Source organism: Camelus ferus, chromosome 4, assembly GCF_009834535.1.
Source record: "Camelus ferus isolate YT-003-E chromosome 4, BCGSAC_Cfer_1.0, whole genome shotgun sequence".
NCBI lineage: Eukaryota > Metazoa > Chordata > Mammalia > Artiodactyla > Camelidae > Camelus > Camelus ferus.
In genome coordinates, this window is record NC_045699.1 from 21,117,699 (window position 1) to 21,142,871 (window position 25,173).

A 25,173-nucleotide genomic window follows, 5' to 3' on the forward strand; every position below is an offset into this window, starting at 1 on the left:
AGATGTCACTCACTTATGTTCTTTATTTTCCTCTAAGGTTGAATAGGAGTAAGTTACATTAAGCACAATCTAAATTTGGAACTTTTGAGATACAAATTCTGTTGTAGCCTGTAAGTCTAGAGTCAGATATTCTGTGCTTCAGTTAAGGACTCACGGGTAATTTTATATTAAAGGTTAATATGCTAGGAATGGATATCAGCTGGATTTAAGATTTTCTGTTTTGAAACTTAGGAATCATTTAAGATGCTGTTATTAAATATTAAAATGTATTGTGACTTTAAAAGTTACTCAGGGTTGATTTACAGTGGAGCTAGGTAATCCAAAAAATACTTTGGAATCTTTGAAGTGCATTTCTAGACATTGCAGAAGGTAATTTACTCCTCTGAAATTTTTTTGTATCACCAAGCAAGGCACCTGCTTTATTTATTTGCAAACAAATGCCCATAGAGGAAATACATAGAGCTGGTTCTAAGCTAGACAAGGTAAAATTCCTGGGTACAGAGAATTCCTGACAGGCCTTTAATAGAGCTTAGCTGGAGTTTCTGTGATTAAATATCTTGTAACCCCAGAGTGTTCTATCATAGTCACAGGTTTTAAAATGAAAATGCTGTACAGACTGTTACTGAGGGAAAAAAGTGATAGTTCTCTATGAGTTATATATTCTTACCTGGTCCATAATCAAGAACATTCTATAACAAAGTGAATTTTTTATCAAAAGTCAAACAATATGTTTTAAAAATCACAAGAACCATTTAAAATGAGTGCCCTGGCACTTTGATGTTATCTTGGTTAGAGAGAGGATCATTTGGGGACGGTGGATAGTTCAATTTATCAATAATTTTTTTCTTTTAAAAGATATCTTTTTCACTGTGAAAAAATAGTTTCAAATACAGATCAGAAAAATAATCGAACTTTATATATTGAAAATAGAGCCATACCTAAAAGTCACGTAAAATCACCATGTTGCTTTTTCTTTCTGCTCCCAGCTGCAGTCAAGGGCCTTGCTCTTCAAACATGCCTTAACTTGGTACTTTTTTTGCAAGTAATTTGAGATACCTCAGCTCAGTATACCACCATTCTTCATGATCAAGCATTTTGAATTTTATAAGACTGATTTATAATGAGGTTCATGCAGTGAGCTGGTAGTCTGTGTGCGTGTTTGTGTACACACATAAGTGTGGGACAGGTAACTTTTAAAGTCAATTTTTATGTGCAGACAGTATTTATAGAGAGGAGACCTCAGTGTTAACATGTCAGCTGGAAGGACTAATAAGATTCAAACCTTGACAGAAAATTCTTTAATGCAAGGTTTTCTGAGGTCTAGCATTCTAACCCGGGGTGGATATTCCTACAGAGTTCATTTCTCCTTGGGGGAAGAAATGAGGAATCTGAAAGATATTTCAAACACGTTCTTTGTAATCTGGACATACTGAATTTAGCACCAGCTTCCGTAGTCACAGCAAGCCAATAGATGCATAGAGAGAGAGAGAGACCGCGCGCGCGCACGCACGCACTGATGTTTACACACTCGTTCCATGACAACAGCGGCCTTGGGTTGTCAAGGAAAGCATATTTGTTTCCCAAAAGGGACGCTCATGTGCGTAAATGTTAACAAAGTCCAGTCTTGATTTTTTTTCTTTGGAAGGTTTTCTGTCTGTGACTCTCTCCCCGTTGATTCACTCTCTTGGGACACCTCTGTCCTAGCAGGGGGGGGTGGGGTGGAGGAAGCAAGAACGGACTAGACAGCATTGTATTTTGAAGATAGTTATGCTCTTGAGAAATTCCGCAAGATACAAATTTCCAAATCATGGAAATGGAGTCGGGTTTTCATTACCCAAAACAAATGTTGGTTTTTTTTTTTTTTATCAAGTCTAATTTAAACCATTTGGTGCAGTCGTGGTATAAATGAGCATGCTTCATTCTGCCTACAGATTTCACAGTTGTTTCAGCTGGCCTGGAAATGTTAGCCTAAAACACTGCAAAAGCACAATCACATAAAAGAGCTCTGTGTGCATAAAGAATAGTAGAACTTGGTTTACAGACACAGCCAAACTGCTCCAGCGTATATTGTCTGTGCTGGCGGTGCCTCTTCCTCAGTCAGTGCCCTCCCAGAAATTTGTGCTTAAATGTAAATTTGCTAAAACAAAGAAGCGTGCCAAGTTATTTTCCCACATAATTTCAAGTGTTTCTCAGAAATTATCACAGCATTGCTTAAAAAATTTCCCTAAGTACTTCCCAGAATCTATTATTGTCAGTAAGAATTTTTTTTGTTTTACCATTTTTATTCCTCTCCCCTTCTTGCCTTATACACACACACAAGCACACAGACACAGGAACTGTGACCCACACACACTTCAGACTTCCAAGTCATATAAATCAGAGGGGAAAAAATATACTCTGACAAAAAAGGTGTGCAGAGCAGAAATGGCTGTGATGTAAGTGGAGAGCGCCCAGGCCAGTTAAACCTTGTGACTGAAGAGAAGAGGTTTCAGAGTGACTTGACTCTAGCCAGACAATTTAAAATGGAAGTATCTGCTTGTTACATGAGGACCCAGCTGAGTTCTCAAACAGGTAACCAGTGGAATGGGAGGGAAGAGGACAGAAAGTTTTATAACTTTTAAAAAAGTTTTGTCTTTAAAACTATAGGTAGTGCTTTCCGCCCTCCTGGTCAGCCCTGTCCAGCCCTCAAGGGGTGTCCACGAGCTTTCCATTTGCAGCCCCACCTACTAAGTTGATGGAATGCCCCCGTTCATATCATCTGAGACCACCACTTGCTCCTAAGGTAACCCAGCAGTTCGGCGATGTATTTCCTAATCTCTGGGTCACATTCCAACCCATGTGCACCTAACCCAGAGGCCAGCACGAAGGCAGGTGGCGGCACGCTAGGGTGAATTAACTGACTGCTCTACATCAACTGCTTTCAAAGTGGTGGTGAAGACGTGTGCATGTGGTACATGCCAGCCCCATACCAGTATTAGCTCCATAGAGCAGCAGTCTCTGAATTTTTATGACTGTACACCCCTTTTGTAAAAATACATGCACTTCCACTTCAGTATCTCTAAAGCTGTTTCTAAATTAGTAATATTACTATAAATTTGCACATAAAATATTAACCAAATGTTAGTAATATATTATTGTAAATTTACATATAAAATATTGGCCAAATATTAGTAATATATTACTATAAATTTACATATGAAATATTCATCAAAATTGTCTTTTCAGATGAAAAAGAAGTCGAAATTCTCATATTTACGCCCCAGGACACAGTGGATTGTTTTGTACCCACTACTGACAGGGGGTGTGTACGTTTTTCTGGACACAACAGAACACAGGGAAAGTCCTGAGTGTGAGGTTCCATGCAGTTTTCATAGTTGAGGTATACTTTCCACACAAGAAAATCCACCAGTTTAAGTAGACAGTCTACACAGTCATGTAAACAGCAGCGCAGTCACGGTGGAGGACATTTCCGTCGCCAGCAGCAGTTCCCTGCTGTTCTTTGCCGTTGGGCCCTCCCCACCCTCGGCCCCTGGCAGCCTCTGCTTTCCTTTCTCTTCTTACTGTCTTACTTCTCTAGAACCACTCCTGTGACTGGAGGGGGAGTGTATGGAGTCTTTTAGGTCTGACTTCTTTCATACTTTTTTTTTAATTGAAGTATAGTCAGTTATATTCCTTCATTCCTAAGGTGATGCTTTTATCAATAGTTTGTTCCATTTTATTGCCCGGTAGTCTCACAATATTTGTTTATCCTTAAGACTTAAATTTTTCCAGGTTTTCTAGATGTTTATGTTTCATATTTTGCGTAAGATTTAACTCAGCATTCATAGTTAAAGTTTAGCTGATAGAGTACCGAGCTGGATAGGCTTGAAATTTGGTAATTTCTATACTTTCTCCCCAACTCCATTCCTCTTGCCTTGATATCTGAATTAATTGTGAAAGAGAAAGAGTAGAAAGTTCCAATGGGAATCTGGTAATGAAAACAGGCTGCCAGTATGGCTAGGATGGAATAATTTCTTAAGATAGCACACTGTGCAAATCTAGACATGAAATGAAAAAGTACATCTCATAAAGCTCTGATTTTGTTTTAGGTGGTCAGCATTTAATTAAAAGCGTTAAAATTATATCGAAGGGGAACTGTTTTTAGTTTTTAGCAAAACATTGTCGGATTTTTCCTTTAAAATGATGCCTTAAATTTGACAAGTAGTTAATGAAGAAGAGTTGAAAATGAAATGATTCTGCACCTGTCTTTTAGAGTTAAACTACTTGCTGATGTCTTAATAATCTACATACTGCTAGAGCAAATAGGCCCTAGATCTCTGCTGTGTTAAGGGGTCCCTCCCTCATTCCTGTGCTTGGAAAGAAAGGCAGTGTTTCTCTTCGTGCTTTGGCGTTGTGGCCTGCCACGAACAAAGATGGGTTCATCCTTGGACTGTGGATTCTCTGGCCTTGAGGTCACTTGACAATCTGTTAATCCCAAAGCCTCTTATCTGGTCTCTCTTCCATCTCCTTACATCTTTTCCTTCTCTACTCTGCCTCTCCCCCAAGTAAGAAAAACCAGTTGGTCTCACTTGATTTTGATTTTTAAAACTATGAATCATATAAGATGCTTTCATATGAAGAAAGGCTCAAATAAAACCATTGAAACCATGACAGTTGATCCTACTGCAAAAACTTTAGAAAGTCACTCTGCCCTATAGAACTGGGTGCCAGACTTCTACTGAGTGAATTTAATCACCAGTTCCAGCAAAATAATAGAAGGTAGTCTTTTCATTAAAATGCTTAGATATGAATATTTTAAGTGTTTTATACTTTCTCTGAACCCAGTAGAACTGGTTTATAAGTCTGGAGTACTTGGTGCTACTCATCTTTTAATTAATAGGACTGCCAGTTATTTTTAAGGGAAATCAATACTTACCATAATATCTTGCATTTCACTTAACAGGGTGAATCTTATTCTCATTGTGTAAATAACAATTCCCAATGTAAAGGGTTACACCTCACTGAACTCTGCTTACAAATGGGAAAACATCAAGTAACTGACTCACCGACCTCAGCATTCGCATGGGAAGGGAAGAATCCAGCGACACTCAGATGTGATTTATCATTCATGCTCAAGACCAGCACCCCACGATGGGTTGGTCAGCAGTCGGGATGTTCACGGTAGCTTGACAGACTGAATTTTTGTTTCATTAATGTTTATTCTGTTACAATACCTCATTCTTTGAATGCTCTTAATCACTCTGGGACAGTGTACTGGACATGGTGAGAGGGCCTAGATTTTAGATCTGTACTTCAAGATCTGGGAGGAAGGACCAGTCAATTGACCCTCGTCAATCTTGAGCCAATCCTTTAAATAAGATAAAAATAAATTACTTTAAAAAGAAATGATCATGCCTTTAGTTGTTAACAGCAGTGTCACCTTGTCCTAAAGGTTTCCAAAGGGTTACTCTTGATTACTTGCAGACTGGTTTTAGGAAAAAAAAAAAAATATCCCTCAGACTGACCCTAGTCCTTTCTGAGTAGCATACAGACCACTCATGAAATTCTTGCCTTAACAGAAGAGTCTTAAGCCACTGTTCGAGAATCACGGCACCAGATCATGCTTCTTTCTGTCACAAAGATCTTCAGGAAGAAAGAACCTGAAGATCTTTTTTTTTCCTTTGATGATTTCTAACTCCCTTCAACCAGTTTAACCGGAGGACATGCTCAAGCTGATACTCAATCCTAGCACTGAGCTTCCAGTCTCATTCTGTTGCATTAGAAAGTCAACTTTGTGTCTTGCTGCAGTTTCTCTGTGAACGTGATGGTGTTAGGTCATCTTGATGAAGGAAGGCTTCTTGGGAAAGAACTTTGGTGGCACTTCACATTGCCGGGATTCAGAGGGTACCAGTTGGAGTATGTAATGTAGATATTTGTCCTGTTCCCAAGCACATTTGTTTACAAAAATGTTTGCTGTCCTTCTATGTAAATGTAAACAGAAGCTTCTGTTACCATTATCAGTGAGGCTTCTCTCATCTTTCAGGCTGCCAGCGAGGTTCTAAATCTTGCTTATCTGGACCTGTTCCACTAGGAGTAAGTGATTTAACCTAATAATCTCCATTTTAGTGGAGACAGCTACTCAGGACTGAAAAAGAGCCTGAAAGGCAGTGGTTTTAGAAATAGCAGTGGTGGGCCAGGAGAAAAGAGAAAGCATATGGGACTGCTGTGTACTGTCGAGGGGGATGGACGGGAGATGTCTCGGGTGGGTTTGATCAGCTGCTGTGGTGTCTCAGGCCTCCTTTAACACCAGAGGCTGCCAGCTCTGTCAGTACACGAACGACATGGAGACTTAGGTGCAGGCGACCTGGGAGGAACCTGAGGAAGAAATGGCTGGACATGACTCAGACTGGTTTCCTTAGTGAAAGGCTCCATAAAGGAACAAACAAGAGAGTGGATGTGATGGTAAAAGAATGGTGTAGAAAAGGACACTGCAGTGCTCTAGAGACCAGCCTTCCTCAGGAGACATCCTGCTCCTTGTCACAGACTCAGTGAGCCCCCCGGGAGATGGCATCATGCAGGACAATCAGGACGCTCAGTGAACTTGGAATCAGAATTCTGGGTTCAAGTCCTGAACCCCAGGTTAGCATCTTAGCAACCTGACGCCATCTCCCCTTTCTCCACCAGCCATGTCTCATTTGTTAAACACATGCTGAACTCTGGGAGCTGTTGTGAGGTTCAAATGAGATAATTTGTACAAAATCACAATTGATGTCTCTACTTATGTATAATCCTAACACTGTATTTCCCTATTCCAAAAAAGGATGTAACAGAGACCAGTTGCTATAAGCAACACTTTAAGACATGGCTACTGCAGGATTCCAGGATCATCTGGAGTCCCCAAGCACACACATCATTATATGACAGCTCTGAACAGAGAGCTGCATAAAAGTATTGGATCTGAAGGCTAATTTTATCTACAGATGAGGGAGGAACATCTGTGTTGGGCAATGTACGTAGGACTAGATGCCTATACATATATTGAATGATAGAATGCTAGGAACGAGCCTTATAAGGAATAGCCTATAACCAGTAGAGCTTTTTTTTTTTAAAGTAATTTAAATTTAAATTTGTAAATTTAAATTTGATACTTGTAAAGACAAGTATTGCCTTATTACCATATTAGTTGTCATGATTCAGACGACACACGTCTGGTCTGGAGAGAATGTCATATCGAAGGCTGAGTACAGAACTGTCTACGAGAGAGAATTCTCCATTGCAGAAACAACAGTTTCCTTCAGCCTGCTTCCCCTAACACAATGTGTCACAGACACATAGTACAGTCAGTGAAACCAAGAAATGAGGATTGAGACCGTGCTACTAACTACTCTAGAGACTTCATTCAAATTTTGCCAGCTTTCCTGCTAATGTTCTTTTTCTGGTCTGGAATCCTTGTAATCTCACGCTACATTTATTTGTCCTGTCATCTCGGTCTCCTCCAATCTGTGACTGTTCTTTGGTTTCTGTGGGGTTTTTAAGTCTTCCCTAACCTTTAACACTTCAAAGAATTACTTGCAACTACTTTGCGAAATGCCCTTTAATTTCAGTTTATCTGATGTGTTCTCATAATTAGACGGAGGTTATACATTCTTGAGCAAGAATGCCGCAGAAGCGGTGCTGGGCCCTCCTCATGAGGTACACGACGGTCTTTACCACTGGGGATGTTCACTTTGGTAACTTGGTTAAGGTGTGGTGTCTGCTAGGTTTCTCCACTATACTGTTACGATTTTCCTCTTTGTAATAATAAGGTTCTTGTTTTTTAAGAAGATTTCATGCTTTCTCAAATTGACAGCCAAAGGCTGGAGCAAGTGCTGTTCACAGAGGGCTCCAAGTGTCCTGTCCTGGTGGGGAGCAGCTGTGCCCTGGAAAATGATGGAGTCATTATCTACGTGTTTGAATAGATTTCTCTCATTCCGAACTGAAATGGATTGCCTGACATTACATTGCAGGATTTTTAAGTCCTACCTCCAGGCGTATCTCATCGTTACTAGCAAAAATGAAAGTGTGAAATGCTTTTTAATGTATATTTAACAACACATAGTCTGGTGATTACTGATGTGTATTCTCTGCGGACTCCCTCTGCTATCAAGAGGAGGATGTTAAGAGACAACATTTTTACACATTTATTCTATCTAAACCCATCACATGTTTACTTTCTACATATCTATATAACTGTCATTTATAACAAGATCATAAAAAGTCAACTACTCTAAGTCTAACTCAAAGTTTGAATCCTAGATTACAATTTTCAGAAAAAGGACAATACTGTTTTTCCTTACACTATTATGAAATTGTCTCCTGTTAAATGACACTAAAATGTAGCCCTTAAAAAGGGAAAAAAAAAATTCAACTTAGCAGTTCGAGTATGGGGGTGGGTAATACTACTTTATTCATCTTTTTGATTCAGAAATTCACTTAATAGCTCCTATTTAAAGGAAGTTTCATCATTGAATCCAGTGTCATGTCTGCTTGTGTTGAAGAAGTAAAATTCGAAAAATGTACTTAATTCCTTCCTATGGTGTCACTATTTGATAAGGATTAAGGTACTTTTTTTTTTTTTTTGCATTTATACTGGGTTTGCACAGCGAGATCTCACGTCTTGTACTAATAAGTGCTAAATAGTCGCGTTGTCTATAGACCATTGTTGTCAAAGTAGCAGTAGCCTAGGCGTCTGAGATCACAGAGCCCAGTGGTCTACATTTTGTTTGCTTTGACATTATTAAACTCAATCTGTTTCTCTAACTGTGACTCTAATGACTACATTTGCATGGCAGAAAAGTGTGCTTTGTGGGTCGACTTTTATTAACAGTGCTTGCATGTTTTCTGCTCTCGCTCCCATTTCACAAGCAGACGGAGCACCTTCGGTTGCACTGACTAGTTACGCACAATCAATAAGGTTTTGTGTTTGTCTTTGTTGTTTCTCTGATGTGGCCTCTAGGATGCTGCCGGCAAGGTGCTGGACCGCTGGGCCATCATGTCTCGAGAAGAGGAAATCATCACCCTGCAGCAGTTTCTGCGGTTTGGAGAAACCAAATCCATTGTGGAGCTGATGGCGATTCAGGAGAAAGAAGGGCAGGCCATAGCTGTACCGTCCTCAAAGACAGACTCAGACATCAGGACTTTCATTGAGAGCAATAATCGTACCAGGAGCCCCAGCCTCCTTGCTCATCTGGAGAACAGCAACCCTTCCAGCATTCACCACTTCGAAAACATCCCCAACAGCCTCGCGTTTCTGCTTCCATTCCAGTACATAAACCCCGTTTCAGCCCCACTGCTAGGACTGCCTCCAAACGGGCTACTGTTAGAGCAACCAGGACTCAGGCTGCGGGAACCCAGCCTGTCAACCCAGAACGAATATAATGAGAGCAGTGAGTCTGAGGTCTCTCCCACGCCTTACAAGAACGACCAGACGCCGAACAGAAACGCCCTGACCAGCATTACGAATGTGGAGCCCAAAACCGAGCCAGCCTGCGTGTCTCCCATTCAGAATTCCGCCCCAGTCAGTGATCTGACCAAAACGGAGCACCCAAAGAGCTCATTCCGGATCCACCGGATGAGGAGGATGGGGTCAGCCTCTAGGAAGGGAAGAGTGTTCTGTAACGCGTGCGGGAAGACGTTCTACGACAAAGGTACCCTCAAAATCCATTACAACGCTGTTCACCTGAAGATCAAACACCGGTGCACCATCGAAGGTTGCAACATGGTCTTCAGCTCCCTTCGGAGCCGTAACCGCCACAGCGCGAACCCCAACCCTCGCCTTCACATGCCTATGCTAAGGAATAACCGAGACAAAGATTTAATTCGGGCCACGTCAGGGGCTGCCACCCCTGTCATAGCAAGTACAAAGTCGAATCTCACACTCACAAGCCCCGGCCGGCCCCCAATGGGTTTTACCACTCCCCCACTCGACCCCGTCTTACAGAATCCTCTCCCTAGCCAGCTGGTGTTTTCTGGGCTAAAGACTGTCCAGCCAGTTCCTCCATTCTATAGAAGTTTACTCACGCCGGGGGAAATGGTGAGTCCCCCAACCTCCCTCCCGACCAGCCCCATCATCCCAACCAGTGGGCCCATGGAGCAGCACCCCCCACCACCCTCTGAGCCAGCAGCGCCAGTCGTGATGATGGCCACTCATGAGCCCAGTGCCGACCTGGCGCCCAAGAAGAAGCCCAGGAAGTCCAGCATGCCTGTGAAGATTGAGAAGGAAATTATCGATACCGCCGACGAGTTTGACGATGAAGACGATGACCCCACCGATGGCGGCGCTGTGGTCAACGACGTGAGCCACGACAATCACTGCCACTCCCAGGAGGAGATGAGTCCGGGCCTGTCTGTGAAGGACTTTTCTAAGCACAGCAGAACCCGGTGCATTTCAAGGACTGAAATAAGAAGGGCTGACAGCATGACTTCCGAGGACCAAGAACCCGAGCGGGACTATGAGAACGAGTCTGAGTCTTCAGAGCCCAAGCTCGGCGAGGAATCCATGGAAGGGGACGAGCACCTGCACGGTGAGGTGAGCGACAAAGTCCTGATGAACAGCGAGAGGCCAGACGAGAACCACAGTGAGCCCTCGCACCAGGATGTCATCAAGGTGAAGGAGGAGTTCACGGATCCCACCTACGACATGTTCTACATGAGCCAGTACGGGCTGTACAACGGCGGGGGGCCCGGTATGGCAGCCCTGCATGAGAGTTTCACGTCGTCTCTGAACTATGGCAGCCCTCAGAAGTTCTCCCCAGAAGGTGACCTGTGTTCTAGCCCAGACCCCAAAATCTGTTATGTGTGCAAGAAGAGTTTCAAAAGCTCCTACAGCGTGAAGCTTCACTACCGGAACGTTCACTTAAAAGAAATGCACGTCTGCACGGTGGCCGGCTGCAACGCTGCCTTCCCCTCTCGCCGGAGCAGAGACAGGTCAGTAAATCTCCATTGGCTGCTCCTGCTGGGGGTGGAGGGTGCCGGTCATGTTGGCCTTTAAATGTTAAACAATGCAACCTAGATGTTTTTGATGCACTGTAGAGACTGTCCACAGTGACCACGTGATACCCCAGCTGCCATGCTCGTGAGGGATTGGTGCAGTTGGTGCTTGTTATGATTAAGCATGCAGACTCATACGCCATCTTACCCAGTAATGCACGCCATTTTTCTCTGTGCTCTGTGTGTGTGTGTGTGTGTATTTCCATGCATCTATGTGAATAAGTTCACTGTACACAGTTCCCTGCTTCCCCGTGAACCTTCACTTAGAAGCCGCAGCTTCTGTATATATATTTTTCTGCTTTGCCGTGTGGCTTTTTAATTAAATCAATATATTATCTTCATACACACATATTTATCCAATATAGAAACAGAAATTTACGGATGGAAAGAACCATAGGTCCAGGACATCGAGACAGCCTGCATCTCCGTAGGTATAACCAGAAATGTTATCGTTCTTACATGAGTATTTAGTGTGTCCTTGAATTCTTTAAGGGTCGTAAAAATATTGCAAGAAAATGGGACCCAAGTAATTGTTGATATGGGGAAATGTGATGGCAATGTGGGTTACTTGTATTTTAACTTCACTGTGTCTTTGGGCACGTCTCTAAAATATAGTCTGTCGTGGGAATTATGCATGGAAGGGGAGGCGTGCGTATACTTTGAGGATCAGTTAGAATATATTATGTCCAGCCTTCAGATGACATCACACCTCAGCTATGTAGCTGCAGCTCTGAAAGAGTTGGGCTTAAACAGAAGCAGCTGGTTTTAAACTTACAATGTTCTTTTTCAGTCTTAAAGAAAATGTAATATAAATGGAATGTGTCAAGGTGGTCAATGGTGGGGTAACACGGTTGTCCTAACCTTGTGGAGATAAGCTTGTGAGCAGATCATTCTACATGATACACCAGTCCGCCTAGAGTGAGTGCTTCCCATTCTATCAGATATGGTTTTTTGGTTTTACACTGTTTCTTAAAAAGATTTTTGGAGAAATTTTTATTACACTGTAAAAAACCCCAAAATATATAGAAGAAACAAAATTAACTAGGAAGTTTCCAAGTAGCCATCACCCAAGTTCTAGTGTTTACCAGTTGGGTGGAGTTCTTTGACAAAGTAGCGTGTAATAGAAGTGCACCGAAACCATAGTGCTCTGCCTGTAGAATGCTCAGTTTTCCCTTCATATTTAAAAGATTAATCCTTTTAAACATAAAAGTTAAAAATACATATATTTTCCTTTCTGCTAAAATACAAGGGGCCTAATGCATGAAAAGCAAAATCTCAGAAAAAAACTTAGTGGCTTTCTCTATACAATTGAAAACATACTTTGAAGATAAGTCTCTCTTAAAAATTTCCCCCACTCTCCTCTCTAACCCCTTTACCTTGTTCTGTAAAGCTGTTTCATAGTCACCAAGTTCTGTTCAGTTCCAAGTTATCACTGACAATCCCAGAATACAGCAGATAAGATAGCTATACTTTGAATCATAAAACAATACTGTACTCAACTCCCCACTACCAAGTTTGTGAGTAATATTCATTCTTTTAAATTTGAAATAGTGCACTTGTGATAATGAGGTTAATGCATTGGCTTTTTTTTTTTTTTAACAAAAATAAAAGACTCATGAAAAGCTGCATAAAATATTTATGGAAATGGAGCGTTTGAAGACAAGCCAAAATTTAAACTTATTTGCATGAATTCCTACCACAGTTTTAGTCAGTTTGCTGAAAACACTGCAAGTCGTAACACTGGAATAAAGGTCCCTGGGACCACAGGCTGCAACACGCGAAGCTGGGTGATTGCATTTCTGTCAAGCCTCCAGAAAATGCAAGCGCAGGTGTTGTCAGGTCCTAATGTGTAAGGAGGTGCTGGTGAGAGGGTGCTGTGTCCGAGGAAAAAGATTTATTGATAGTCGGAGACGATTTCAATCTCTAATTTTATTCCCAGTGTTGGGAGTTTTGTGGGGGACCAGCCAGAGAGAAGGTTAGGCCAGTGTCCCGGGTGACTAGGATACAGGATGTTCTAGGTGGGAAGTATAACAGATACTCTCCCTTGTGTGCTGGGTCACACAGGAGATTGCAAACCTCAGAAGACAAGTGATGGCATTTCAGATGGGTGACATAGCACATCACACCTAATCTTCTTCATGCTGGGGTTTTGTTGCGTACAGTAAAACAAATTGAAAAAAAAACTGTACAAGAAAAGGTTTTTGATTCCCACTTGAAATGCTGCTTTTTAAGAATATTCAAATCTTTTGACCTCAGGTTAAAAACTTAGAAGGAAAAAGTCAAAGTAGCAAGAGTTTTTGTCTGTGACTCGAGTTACCATCTAAGTATAGCACAGCTACCTCCTCATAACCAGAAACAGTGATGCCGATGGGGTACCAGCCTCTTTCTGCATCTCAGGAAACATAACTGTACTATAATTGTACTCCTGTTTCAGCCCTCTATTGTCATTTCATTAGCTGATGTCAACCTGTAATTTAATCTCCTCATTCACAAAGCCCCTTGCATCTCATCTCTCATCCTCCCAGTGGACTTATCCTCCCCTTTCTCTTCACTTTTACTTGATCAGTCATGAGAACACCAGGAATTTTGTGTCCCTGCCTTTTCCTCTTCAGTTCCCTGTGAAGCTAGGACAGGTTTTCTTACTTTTCCCAGAGCCAGCATACCTTCCTGGACAGAAGCCCCCTTTGCCTTTACTCTCGCTGCCCTGAGGCCCATTTCTCTCCTCTCCCCAGAGTGTCAGTTCATCCATCCTGGACTCCACAGCATCGTCCTTGTGCAAATAAAGCGTTCGAGGGCATTCTGAGTAGGAGCCGAAGGACGCAAGCCTATGGGGTTGCTGGGGCGCCTGTGATAAAGCTAACAGAATGACCCTCGTCCTCTGACAGTGAGAGCAGCCTTCTTGTCCTAGGGCTCAACACCCACAGGAATGAGACACAGGTCTTCCTGGGCTTCTTCCGAGATGACGCTACAGGAGGGCGTTGCATTTTCTGTCTCAGGTAGGCAACTAGAACGATGGAGGAAGAAAGACGTGGAACGCTGTGTTCTAGATTGGGCACTTAGCGGAGGTTTCTGGGTCTTTGCTTATGGTCTTTCTAGGATTTGTAAGATCAGGTTGAAGGCTTTTAGAAAAGCAAGAGATGTTCTTTGTCTAAAGTCACGAAAAGGGAGATGAGAGACAAAGTGGGGCACAGGCAGAGCTGTGAGGGCGGAGGAGTCTGCACGCGGGGTCAGAGGTATTACCATGCTTGTCTGTGCAGTCGTGAACGGCTGTGACGTTAATAAATTCAAAAGCAGAGAAGACCATTCCTAACACTAACGACAAAGAACAAGCTAACGTACACGAACTCCAGTTCATCTGGTCACTAGGAGGCTATTAGAACAATTCTTATTCCAAGTTACAGAAGTAAAGTGTAAGTTACTTTCCCTGCGAAGAACTACAGTACCGTAAGGTGGTGGCTGACGTGCTTTCGTGTATCCGGACAACAGTGTGCGCAGTGCTACGCCTGCCAGGCTCTAAACACCCTTACTTCTTTCTTGTTTGTCCCTTGATTTTCCTGCTATAAAGGTGCTGCTCTGTCAGGGAACAGGAAGCTGGCCCTCTGTTTTGAAGTACACATATGAAAATACTCCTGGGAGGAAGAAATTCTAAGGAACTGGCCTAGAACCTACAGTCTTCACAAAGGGCATCTTCTTGAAGACAGTGTCATAGAATTAGCTGGGCCTGGTTTACCTTTGGTCATTTCTCATCCTCTGCCTTGAATTTTGATCCCCAGGAGGACTGAGTGGCTGTGGATCACCCATATAAAAGGGAGGCCCATTTATAAATTACATTTGGTTTTTATTCGGGGGGAAAAACTTCCGTCCTCTTCCCTAAAATTCCTTATCATTGGCTAATATATTAAAACTCTATATCTGCTTTAGTGATTGGCAGTTTTAAAACTCCCTTCATTACAATGAAGACTTTGTTCACAGAAACTAGATGATCTGCATTGAAAGAAATATTTATGTCTTTGTTTTTCATCTTACATGAGTTATACCATCTTCGTTCCTCTCTTCCTCTGAGAATAGGGGCCCCTGATGGCCAAAGTTTGTCTTAAATGTTATCGGAAAGGTAAGCTTGTATGTTAGAGCTTTGAGGTGCAGGCAAGGTGATTAAGCCCATCGAATAAATTTTAAAACCAAATAATATATGCTTAGTGTGATTTATAAGTAAATAAGAGGCAACCATTGGTGCCAAGTGTGAACCTTCTCTTTGATTGCTAGTTAAATCCATCCAGACTTAAAACATGTAAACTTCTTGATTTGTATGGAGAAAGACATCTGTATTTGGTTTATTAAAACCTGCTGATGTCTCCAGAACTAAATTTGCTCCTATATAGGCCTCTGGGTAGCTGTAGCTAAAAAGCAGAGACATATAGTTTTTGCTTGTCTGATTACCTGATTGCTCCTGCCCTGTACAGGTGTGCAGGAATAAATTAACATGAGCTCCCTCCTCCCTCTGATGAGCCACTGCATACATTAACAACAGAGGTGAAGACGTGAAAACATACTACCTGCCTCATGTTAACACCTTCTCAGCAGCAACATCCATTTTTTCCATCATTCTCTATGTTTGGAAACTTAGAACTTTTCTAAAGAGAGATTTTCAATAAATCCACATGATTTCACCAGGCAATACCTCTAAGAAATGATCCACTTAGCACCAGTTTAGGGTAACTATTAGCATATTTGCCCTAATATAATTAGCTGTCAAATACAGTGTGTTAATCCTCTCCAGGTACAAACAGAGAGCATTCTAAGGCATCGGCCACTTCATTTCCTGTATTTTTGCCAATCAATTTTTCCTTTTCCAAAATTCTTTTAAAAAGTGAAGTTGTGCAGATCCTCTGACTTTTAAAGGAAGAGATTTTTTCCCCCCGTTACTCTTTTTGGTTTCACAGTATGGCTGGCAGATCAATAGGTCTTTTGTACTTATCTCCATTACTTTCCATCAAAGGCAAACAAACAAAATAAATCCCCCTTCTGAGTAATTGCGAGTTGTGCCCTCCTCAAGCGAAACTTTGGTAGTAAGATAAACTTCGGTGTCAGCCCTGTCTCTGGGGTTCCTTTTATATACTGGGAGAAGAGCAATGAGCAAAACGGTCTCCTTGTATCATGGGGAGAGACTCTGTCAAGCCTAAAGTGAGCCTCGGCTCTTCCTAATGACCTCCTGCTGGCCCAGCTGGATGTAAGACAAGCTCATTTAAGCCTCTGCTGACCTTTCACTCCTTCAGTCCAAGAGCTGCACCAGTCCCTTCCCCCAAACCGCGTACCAGACAGACAACAGAGCTTAATGGCGGGGCTGGCGGGGCAAAGGACTTCCTTCTCATGATACACAGAAATTTTTACAAATTTCTATCAACAGGAGTAGCATACAGTCTCTCGTGGCTACATAACTTTCACTGCACAAACGTAACACTTCCATAGACCCTTTATTCTTACCTTCCCTCAAAAGGAACAGGCTACTGTCTTGCCAGCATTCACTTGAAAATTTAGGCAGAAATAGCACTTAGAGCAGAGTGCACATACTGAGTGCCCAGGCGGTATTTTTCATGACGATACCACTTTGAGAGTATCTTCTTCACTTCCATCTCCCTTGGGTCCACCACCATCTATCTGACCTGCTGATAAACTTCATTGGTGCCAGTCTTTCTCATACACAATTACTCATTTGACATACTTGTTTTTGTAGGTAATCTCTTTTCAAAGAACAACAGGTCATTTCTCACCTGGAAGCAGGTTAGAAAACTTCACACAGACATTAACGTTTGCTTATATCTATTCCGGTAAGATGGGTTCTCTGAGGTGATAGACCTCTCTCTTGCTGTAAGTGCTCTTCCTTTTCTTGTTGTGCTAAGAAGAGACTTTTCTTTGTTGAAATTTCATAGTGCACGTTGGGCTCAGAAGCATTTCTTTTCTTTTTTTTTTTTCTTTTTTAAAGTCTTCTCAGAAATAATTTAATGTTTTTGCTGTAAGAAAGACTCCCACAAGCTTCAAATAAATGAATGTGGCAGAATATGAAAGGAGTTTACACTTGCCAAAAAATTACAATGTCATAAAAAAGGGATTTATTAACTTTGATTCTTGAGTGCCAAGATACGGGGGTGTGTGCGAGTGTGAGAGAAGCAAGCTGAGAAAGAGGGGAGAAGAATACTTTTCAGGAAAGGACCGTTTTTCTTCAGTTATTTAACATAAAACTACACTTTTAAAAAATACCTGGATTTTATGTCCTAATGCAAGCTGCTTGAATTAAAACAGGAGTTGTAAATTCCCGGTAAAAAGCTGTTATGCCCGAAGTGTTAGTGATCTTAACTCTAGTACTTTATGGAGTTTATTACTTCTTTTATTAACTAGGGGGAAAAATGTTAGCCACTTCTAGTTTAATTCTTTTTCTTGCTGGCTCTAATTATTTTGACTTTACCTTAGGAAAAAAAAAAAAAAGGAAGCCAAGTGTTTCTAACTGAACAGATGTAAGTGATGCCTCAATTTTGCCTATGCATGTATCAATCTAAATTATTACCAGCCATTGAAAAATCATGCTTTGGCTCTACTCTAAACGCCTCCACATAATGTATATGTGTGTTTTTACGTAAATACCCACATAAATAAGAATATCAAAAGACAGATCATCTTTAATTGCCAGAAGAGACATTGTCATCTTGGAAAGTGATGTATGAAGTTACTTTATCACATGGATGGGAAACAGGACCTTTTTCAGTCAAAGGAGACAGATTTGGGCAGTGAGAACCAGAGAGCTTCAGAAGGAAGCCTTTTGGGTCTGACGGCCAGCTGAGGGGAGCCGCTGTAACTCGGCTGCCTTTTTAGTCCGCTCTGTCACTGAGGGGGCACTGGTGGGTCAGTCCGCTCACGAGTAATTGTGTTTTACAGACTTCTAAAGCAATTGGCTCAGTCAGTCCCAATTCAATAAAAGTGGAGAGCAAGAGAGAGAGCACTTTTGTTCTATTTTTTACTTGAAATTATTTCATTCAGCAGTCTGTCTTTTTTATTACCAGGACTTGACATTAGCACTCCAAGCTATATTAGCATCCATTTCAGCAGTTCAGTAATGGTATTAAAAAAACACTTAACTTCAACGGTGAATGGTTGTATGACAGTACCATAAAAAATCCACATGAAAAAAAAAAAAAACTTCTGTATTTGTCCCAGCAAATTATTTTTCACTTGTTTAACCACTTCAAAGCTATGTTCTCATGATGGGTATTCACGAGACCCTTCTGTTCTCAGAAGCAGTCAGCGGCGCTCTATTGAGGAAGGGAATTGGGAGAAAGAGGAAAGGGAGATCCTGGGGGGAGAGGGTAGGTAAAGATGCTGTTTACCCTGTAGTTAGATTACCTTCCATTCATCAGCAGAGATGGAATTGGCAACCTCAGAGCACCCAAGGTGAAATTCTTGGATCCTCCTGCCTGACTGGGATTTGATTTTGAACCCAGCACTCTCCAAACTTGGGAGCAGAGCCTAACTACTTTGGCACTGCGGTGTGCTCATAAATGACTACATTAGGTTCTAAATTTTGATTAAACATTCAGTAATTAATCAATGGTAGACACGAAGCAGTTGGCAAGGTCCAGAGCAGCAAAATGTTTAAGACATAAAACATTACGAAGTAATTAGAATATGCTCCTTCAAGAGAAGGATTGCCTTCAATAAAGAGGTAAATGATAGCATCCTGCTTATTGTGGACGTAGGCAGCCGGAGCAATATGATAAACTGCTGGAGACACACATATCAGTAATCATCCACATTATTAGTGCCATTAATCATAATTCCAAAAATATGACAGCAGCCGCCAACTTTTTGACCAATTTTGCTTCTGCCTGTTGGCCATTATAACTTCGCTAATAGACTGCAGAGCTCCTGTGCGTGGCAGTTTGCATCAAGAATGGAAGGTTAATTGTATTTGAGCTGCTGATTTCTTCTCTCCTTGGAAAAGGCTGAGCACTTTGACAATCCCAGGAGCTCACTGTTGTTAAACCAGTAAAAGTACCTTATTGAAAATTTCTTTGTTGGTCAGGAACGAGGAGATGTTTCAAAGGAGGTAGCGCCAGGCTGGGATCACCGCTAATGTGTCTTGCTCCAAAGTGATCCTTGGGCAGCAACGTGAACTCAGTGGTTTCTTTCCATCACTTTGCTCCCTCATTTCTCTTCTCCAGATGGGGAAGAAATTGCAGCTCTGTTTGGTGATACGCTAGGAAATTCCGCAAGATTCGTGGTAGTCTCGATATGTGTATATAGGACTAAGAAGCTGGGGGAAGTGGCTAGTGATACTGGGAGAGAGAAGCACCTCTTTCATACGAAAGTCTGCTTCTATGGCTCTGCTTGTGTGAGTAAAGAGTAAAAAGAATTTCAAAAAAATAATCCAAATGTTCCTAAACATTGAAATATTTACTAGCCTAGGTGCATTGCCGGTTGGTTAACTGAAGATTTCGTGTTTCAGCTGGTCGTTTTGACATCATTTAACCAGAGGCATAAATTAAATTAGATTTTATGCACTCTTTTTATTCCTGTATCTTAAGTAGCTTCATTTTCAACAGAATTCTACGGAAGGCCACAGTTAAATTATAATATTGCCTAAAAAATTCTGTCCCCTCCCTTGGGGAACTCATACATCCCTAATGTTGTCTTTTTAAAAGGTCAAAAATTAACCATTTTAGTGATATAAAACATTCTTGGATGTTTAGTCTTAGGAAGTATTGCCTTTGAAAAAAGTCTCAGAAACTGGCATCCTATGTTGCATGCATTAGAAAAGAAAGCTTACTTTTAAAATAGAAAAACATTGAACATCAAAAGGAGTACTATTTCTTACTATTTTGGAAAAGTGTCTTCTAAACTCTTTATATTAAAGTCAGACTATAAAACAAGGGATGGAAGACTTGAGGATTAGTTCGTACGGGGTAAATATAAATCTCAGATTTCTAGCTCAGATTTAAGTCCTTAAAAGATGCCAGGGTTCATGGCTTTGCTTTTTCTTACCCAACAATAGTAGTAAACTGAGCACCATATGAGCTGCCTGATTGAGAAAATTTCCAAATGCCGTGAAAACATAATCCTATTCACAGTGTAATATGCGTCTCACATCACAGCGCAACAGGTTATCTACTGAATAATCGGCACCCTCGAGAAGCCTCGATGTGTCAGATACAACTCAGAAGTAAAATGGTTAGGGAACGACATTGGATATCAGTTCAACACTTAACCTGAGCATCCAGCATATACGCATTTTCCATCCACCACTCTGCCTTCCCAAATGCCATTACTACATTAACATTTTTTATGCATTCCACAGCAATGACAAATTGTTTTGTAACTGTACTGCCAGATTTAGTATGCGAAAGACACATTCGCCTCTGCCAACAAACCAATAATTCTCACTAACATCTTCAGAGTTACAACATTTATAAAGTTGCAAAGTGGAGTAAACAAACCATCTGTTTGGCTTTTCCATATATGTCATGCTTTCTTATTAGCATATTACGATTCATTTAGTAAACAAATTTGGTGATTTCGTTCACGTCAAAGTTAGGTCGGAAGCTTGAAGATGATTAACATTCCTGGGACAGGCACATTAATACATTGCTTCCTCGGCAAAGTTAAATGGCTTCTCAGGAGAATCGCCCCTTGTTGACAAGATGAGACTGTCAATTTTGTTTGCCTGCCACATTAGGGGCCGTAAGGGGATGGCAGGCTCTGAGAGAGGGGAGTCATGTAGGCAGCGTAATTCACTGTGAATTGAGAAAAGAAGTCTAATTCTGATAAACGGTCGACCCCAATACATCGTACCTGTTATTACAACAGACGTGCCGTATCTGTGCAGTAAATTAGCTAAACCCCTAAAGAGTTTGGTGGGAGCTTATCTTCAAGTGAATAATTTGAATGGAGAGGGAACTGTCTGCGTGACCAGTATAGATGATTTGTTTTATATTGAAAGGGATGGAAGCGACTGAATTTCATACTTTTAATTTGCAAGAATTTGCTTAGCTTTTATTTCTTGCATTTATTACGCGCTTCTAATACTTTGCAGGGTTTTCTCTTTTTTGGGCATTGTTCACTAGAATTTCTTCCCCAGTTCACAGTGAATTTCTTTCCCGAGTTAGGGATGCTTTTCAGACCTTTTGGAGAGAATCTTTAAATAACCGTCTGTAGAGCCACCACTAGTTCTGCAGAAATGAATCCTGTCAGGAATGCCGTGTAATTCACAGGGCTGCACGCAGGCTGCCAGTAACAAGTGGGGAGACAAACATTTGTGAGGAGTTACGGACAACAGTGTCGTAGAGTGTCCCAGCGATACAGGTAAGAGGACTGATGGGGGGCAGAGGGTTTTCTTGTTCATTTCTGCAGACTTGGATGGCAGATTTACATTTCTGATTAGGACTATTATGGACTCAGTATCCCTGCTATATACCCAACCCCGGCATCTAGATTTCCCCAGGATGCAAATTTCTCTCTCCCCCTCATAGAAATAGACACACATACACTCACACACATGCACTATGTAAGCACAGTCAGTCGTATCTGCTGTGTATACGTCACTGGTGACCATTCTGGACAGTATAAGTTGCGAAGTGTGTGTGTGTGTGTGTGTGTGTGTGTAGTGGCAGAGGTGAGCAGAAGAAATAAAGGCAAAAATTAATCCAAATGGAGCCTCAATTCCATTTCACCTGAGGCACTGTAATTAATTACCAAGTATTTTGTTTCAATTCACTCAGTTTAGAAGGGCTCAGAACTGATGAAGAAGTAAGAGTGAGATTGGACTTCTCATGTAACCTATGGCTTGTTTCAGTCACTATTCAGTTTTGCTGGCCACATTGTGATTTTCTTATTTGGCCATGAGACTTTTTTTAAAAAATAAAAAGTCCCTTCCTTATATCTCAAAACTGAAGTTAAAACCATGGAACACTTTTTTTCAATCTGTGGAATTTTTATTTTTATGGTTGAACATTGCATTAAGTTGATCTGGGCATTTGAACAAGCTTGGAAAGGGAAAAGCCAGCCAAGGAGAGCTCAAGACAGGACTGACTTTCTCTAAAGGGCATTGCATTCACTGGACTGCTTGATGGATTTGGGGTCTTCTGTGGCTGCATGGTCAAGTTTTCTTTTTTTTTTTTTTTAAACTGAGATATAATTGGTGTGAGTAAAGTTTTCATTAAAAAGACAGAAGACTGCCAGTTCCCTTTAGTCCAGTTGGAGCTTCCACTGAGCATTTCTAAGAGTAAGTTTGGTTTTATGACCTCCTGTACAACAAAGCCTTGGTTACTTTTTGCTTCTGAGGGTGATCTTAGTTTTCAAAAGGCTTTTGGTAAACTCACAATATGCAAGGAGTAAGAAAGAGTGCAGAGGGTCAGAGGAAGCATTTGTGATTCCAGACATAGCCCTCGTTATAGGACTATGTCATTATCTACCTTGTGCCACAGTGGGTATAACAGGGTCAGAATTACCCTCTGCTGCATTATCGTTGTCTTCTCGTAAATATTCAGACACATGCGTCCAGTCTTGGGACCATTCTTTTCCCTTCTACAGTGTGTTTTGGGGAAAGTTTCTCTAAGACTCTGCATATTATTGGTTGAAGTCAAATAAATGTAGTTTTAATTATGTCCTTTGTGCAAAGTGTTCTACTTGATCTGCAGGAAACTTGAGCTTGAATACGATACAGTTTGTATTCTTGAATGTGACTATCTCGGGGCTAAATTTCAGCCTACTCTCTTGATGAGATCCCCAGGAGATCCGATCCTTAGTCCTACTTAGCTTGTCTCCTCTCTCCATCCCAGTCATACTTTTTTTCTGTGAGAGGAATTTGCCTCCTTGTATCGGTATTACCTACTTAATCAAAGCAAGTAGAAACAGCTTGTGTACTGTTCATGTTCTTGGAAAATATAGCAAGTTCTCTTACAGTCTAGATGTTTGTTAATTACTTTAAAACTCTTTTCCAGAGATAAATATTTGAACCCTAGGCTTATTTTCTAGAAAAACGCTCTCTCTGGAGAACTCAAAACTGGTTCCTTCACGGATTTCTCCTTCTGCTTATTACGGACAGCTGCCTGTAGCTTCCTCTGCGCAGAGATCCCCCCATTTCCGGCCCCCTCTGGCCTTCCCCTCATTTTAGGATCCTCTTCTCTGTACGTCTGATAGTCCATTGGCATGACTCCTTTCTGTGTCTCTTCCCATCTTCCCGTTTTTGTACCTCTTTGGTTGTGCTGATCCAAATAGCAATATAAATTGCTGTTGACCCCAGGTCCCTGTATCTCCTCCCGTGGACAGCGTCCTGTGACATAGCACGGTTTGGAGTGACTGAGTCCAGGTCTTTGCTAACATCAAGTGCTGCCTTTTGTCTGTTCAGTGGAGGCTGAACCTAACCTTTTGAGGCCCAGGATCCAGGCTCTCTGAAGAATTCCAGTCCATCTCTCCCTCCCTCTCTTAATTTTCCTCTTTCCACCCCAGTAATACTGGGAGTTTGTTAGAACATCTCCAAACCCACTATCAGGAGAGTGCCTTTACCTAACACGTTCTTCAAGCATTTTGCATATGGCATTTTGGAGGATTATTAGACAAAAATGAAATAGATTAAGGAACGAACATAAAATAATCAATTCTCTCGAACTGTGGTTGCATAATGGAAATCGACTACCACGAATGAACCCGTGTACTGAAGTTATGAACAGCAGAGCTAATGCACTGCCATGAGTTCATCTTTATTATTGCATTACACCTGAATCAATTGATAAAGTAGCTTTTTTTTTTTTAAAGCAAAGGATGGCACTTAATTGAATAAAAGTCAATGTAATTATATTAGCAGAGGCCAACAGTACTGCTGACAGCGGAAAAGGGACACTGTTGAACAGAGGGCCAGAGCTGGTCTACACATTTCTGCACATCGTTTGGTTGACAGATATTGAGGGCTGGTACATCATCTAATTAGATTACAGATTCCTATTGCTGTGAGTGAGAAATGAAGAGAAACATCTCTTCCTGGTAACACAACAGTGGAGATGTGTAATTTCACAAGTCATCTTAGGAAAGATGTGTCCATCTGGGTGATCAGTGTGTCCTTTTGTCAATGTTAATTTATTCTTCCTTACTCAGTGTGTCTCGCTGTCACTGCTGTTTTCTCGGCAGTGAATCTAGGAAGTGGTAACTGCAGATGTGTGAGAGGCAACAGAGTTCTAGATTAAAGTCATCGCAAAATGTGTGCCCATGAAATTAATGGGCTGGGGAGGGTGTAAATAATAAAGAGGGGTAGGGTTTCTGGAGCTGCATATGTTTGGCAGGTTGTTTTATCAGTAGAGTGATAGTACACAGTGTAACTATTTCCACATTTACTAATAACTCTGGTGGTGTCATACCCACATGTCAGGGGAAAGACTTCACAGTAGGCACTGTCTGCACGCTGCCTAGCAGCCTGCACTTGGAGTCATCTGCCATCTGACAGCAAGGAGACAGGGAGTGACTGTCAGAGCAGGGACCATGGGGACAACTGCTGTTTCTCATTCACATATCTGCACACTGCATGCATCTGTGTAGACCTCACTGATGGATGATGATAATGCTGTGAATTTGGTTTATCTTAATTTATGATTTTTGGATTGTGCGGCTGATCTGAAAATCATCAAGGCAGCATATGAGATGATCGCTTATGCCAGAAAATAATTTTGTGGTCAGAACATTTTAAATCCCTATTTTATTGTTTAAGTTTTTTTTTTAAACCAGATGTCTAGAATGTGAATTTGTTTTCTCTCTCTCTCTCCTCTCTCTCTTTCTCTCTCTGTCTCTCATTCTTGCTTTCTTTTGTGATCGATTTAGCAAAAGATTAGAAAGCTGATCTTATTATCACAAGGTAAGCTCAGCCTTCCTAAGCGCAGTGTGGAGAGGGCTGCCGCCCCTCTGCCCCTAAAACCTGGAGTGCTGTATATTGTCTCGTGTGCAGAGGTGGAGAAGTGTTTCCCACCTTTCTTGTCTCTGAAGCACATACCTCTCAACCATCTCTAAGAAATATCAGCCCTGCTTGTCACCAAATAGAGTGACTCATTTCGGTCTTCCGTACTGTTTAATTGTAATCATGTCTGTTGAACTTTATACTGACCATCCCAGGTCATTTCTGTCATCACAATTACTTCT

General features: G+C 41.4%; 1 protein-coding gene across 23 annotated transcripts in view; it reads left to right on the forward strand.

Annotated features, from left to right (window-relative positions):
* Positions 1-25,173, forward strand: part of BNC2 (basonuclin 2) — a 410,528-nt gene that overhangs the window by 374,091 nt on the left and 11,264 nt on the right. For 14 of the 23 annotated variants that reach the window (XM_032477642.1, XM_032477637.1, XM_032477641.1 and 11 more), the window contains 2 exons: positions 8,975-10,944; positions 11,373-11,438. In XM_032477642.1, the coding sequence (XP_032333533.1) occupies positions 8,975-10,944; positions 11,373-11,438 (2,036 nt within the window). Of the gene's footprint in view, positions 1-8,974; positions 10,945-11,372; positions 11,439-13,915; positions 14,004-21,263; positions 21,355-24,858; positions 24,893-25,173 lie in introns of all 23 variants that reach the window. The other 9 variants (XM_032477638.1, XM_032477639.1, XM_032477644.1 and 6 more) reach the window with 7 other exon arrangements.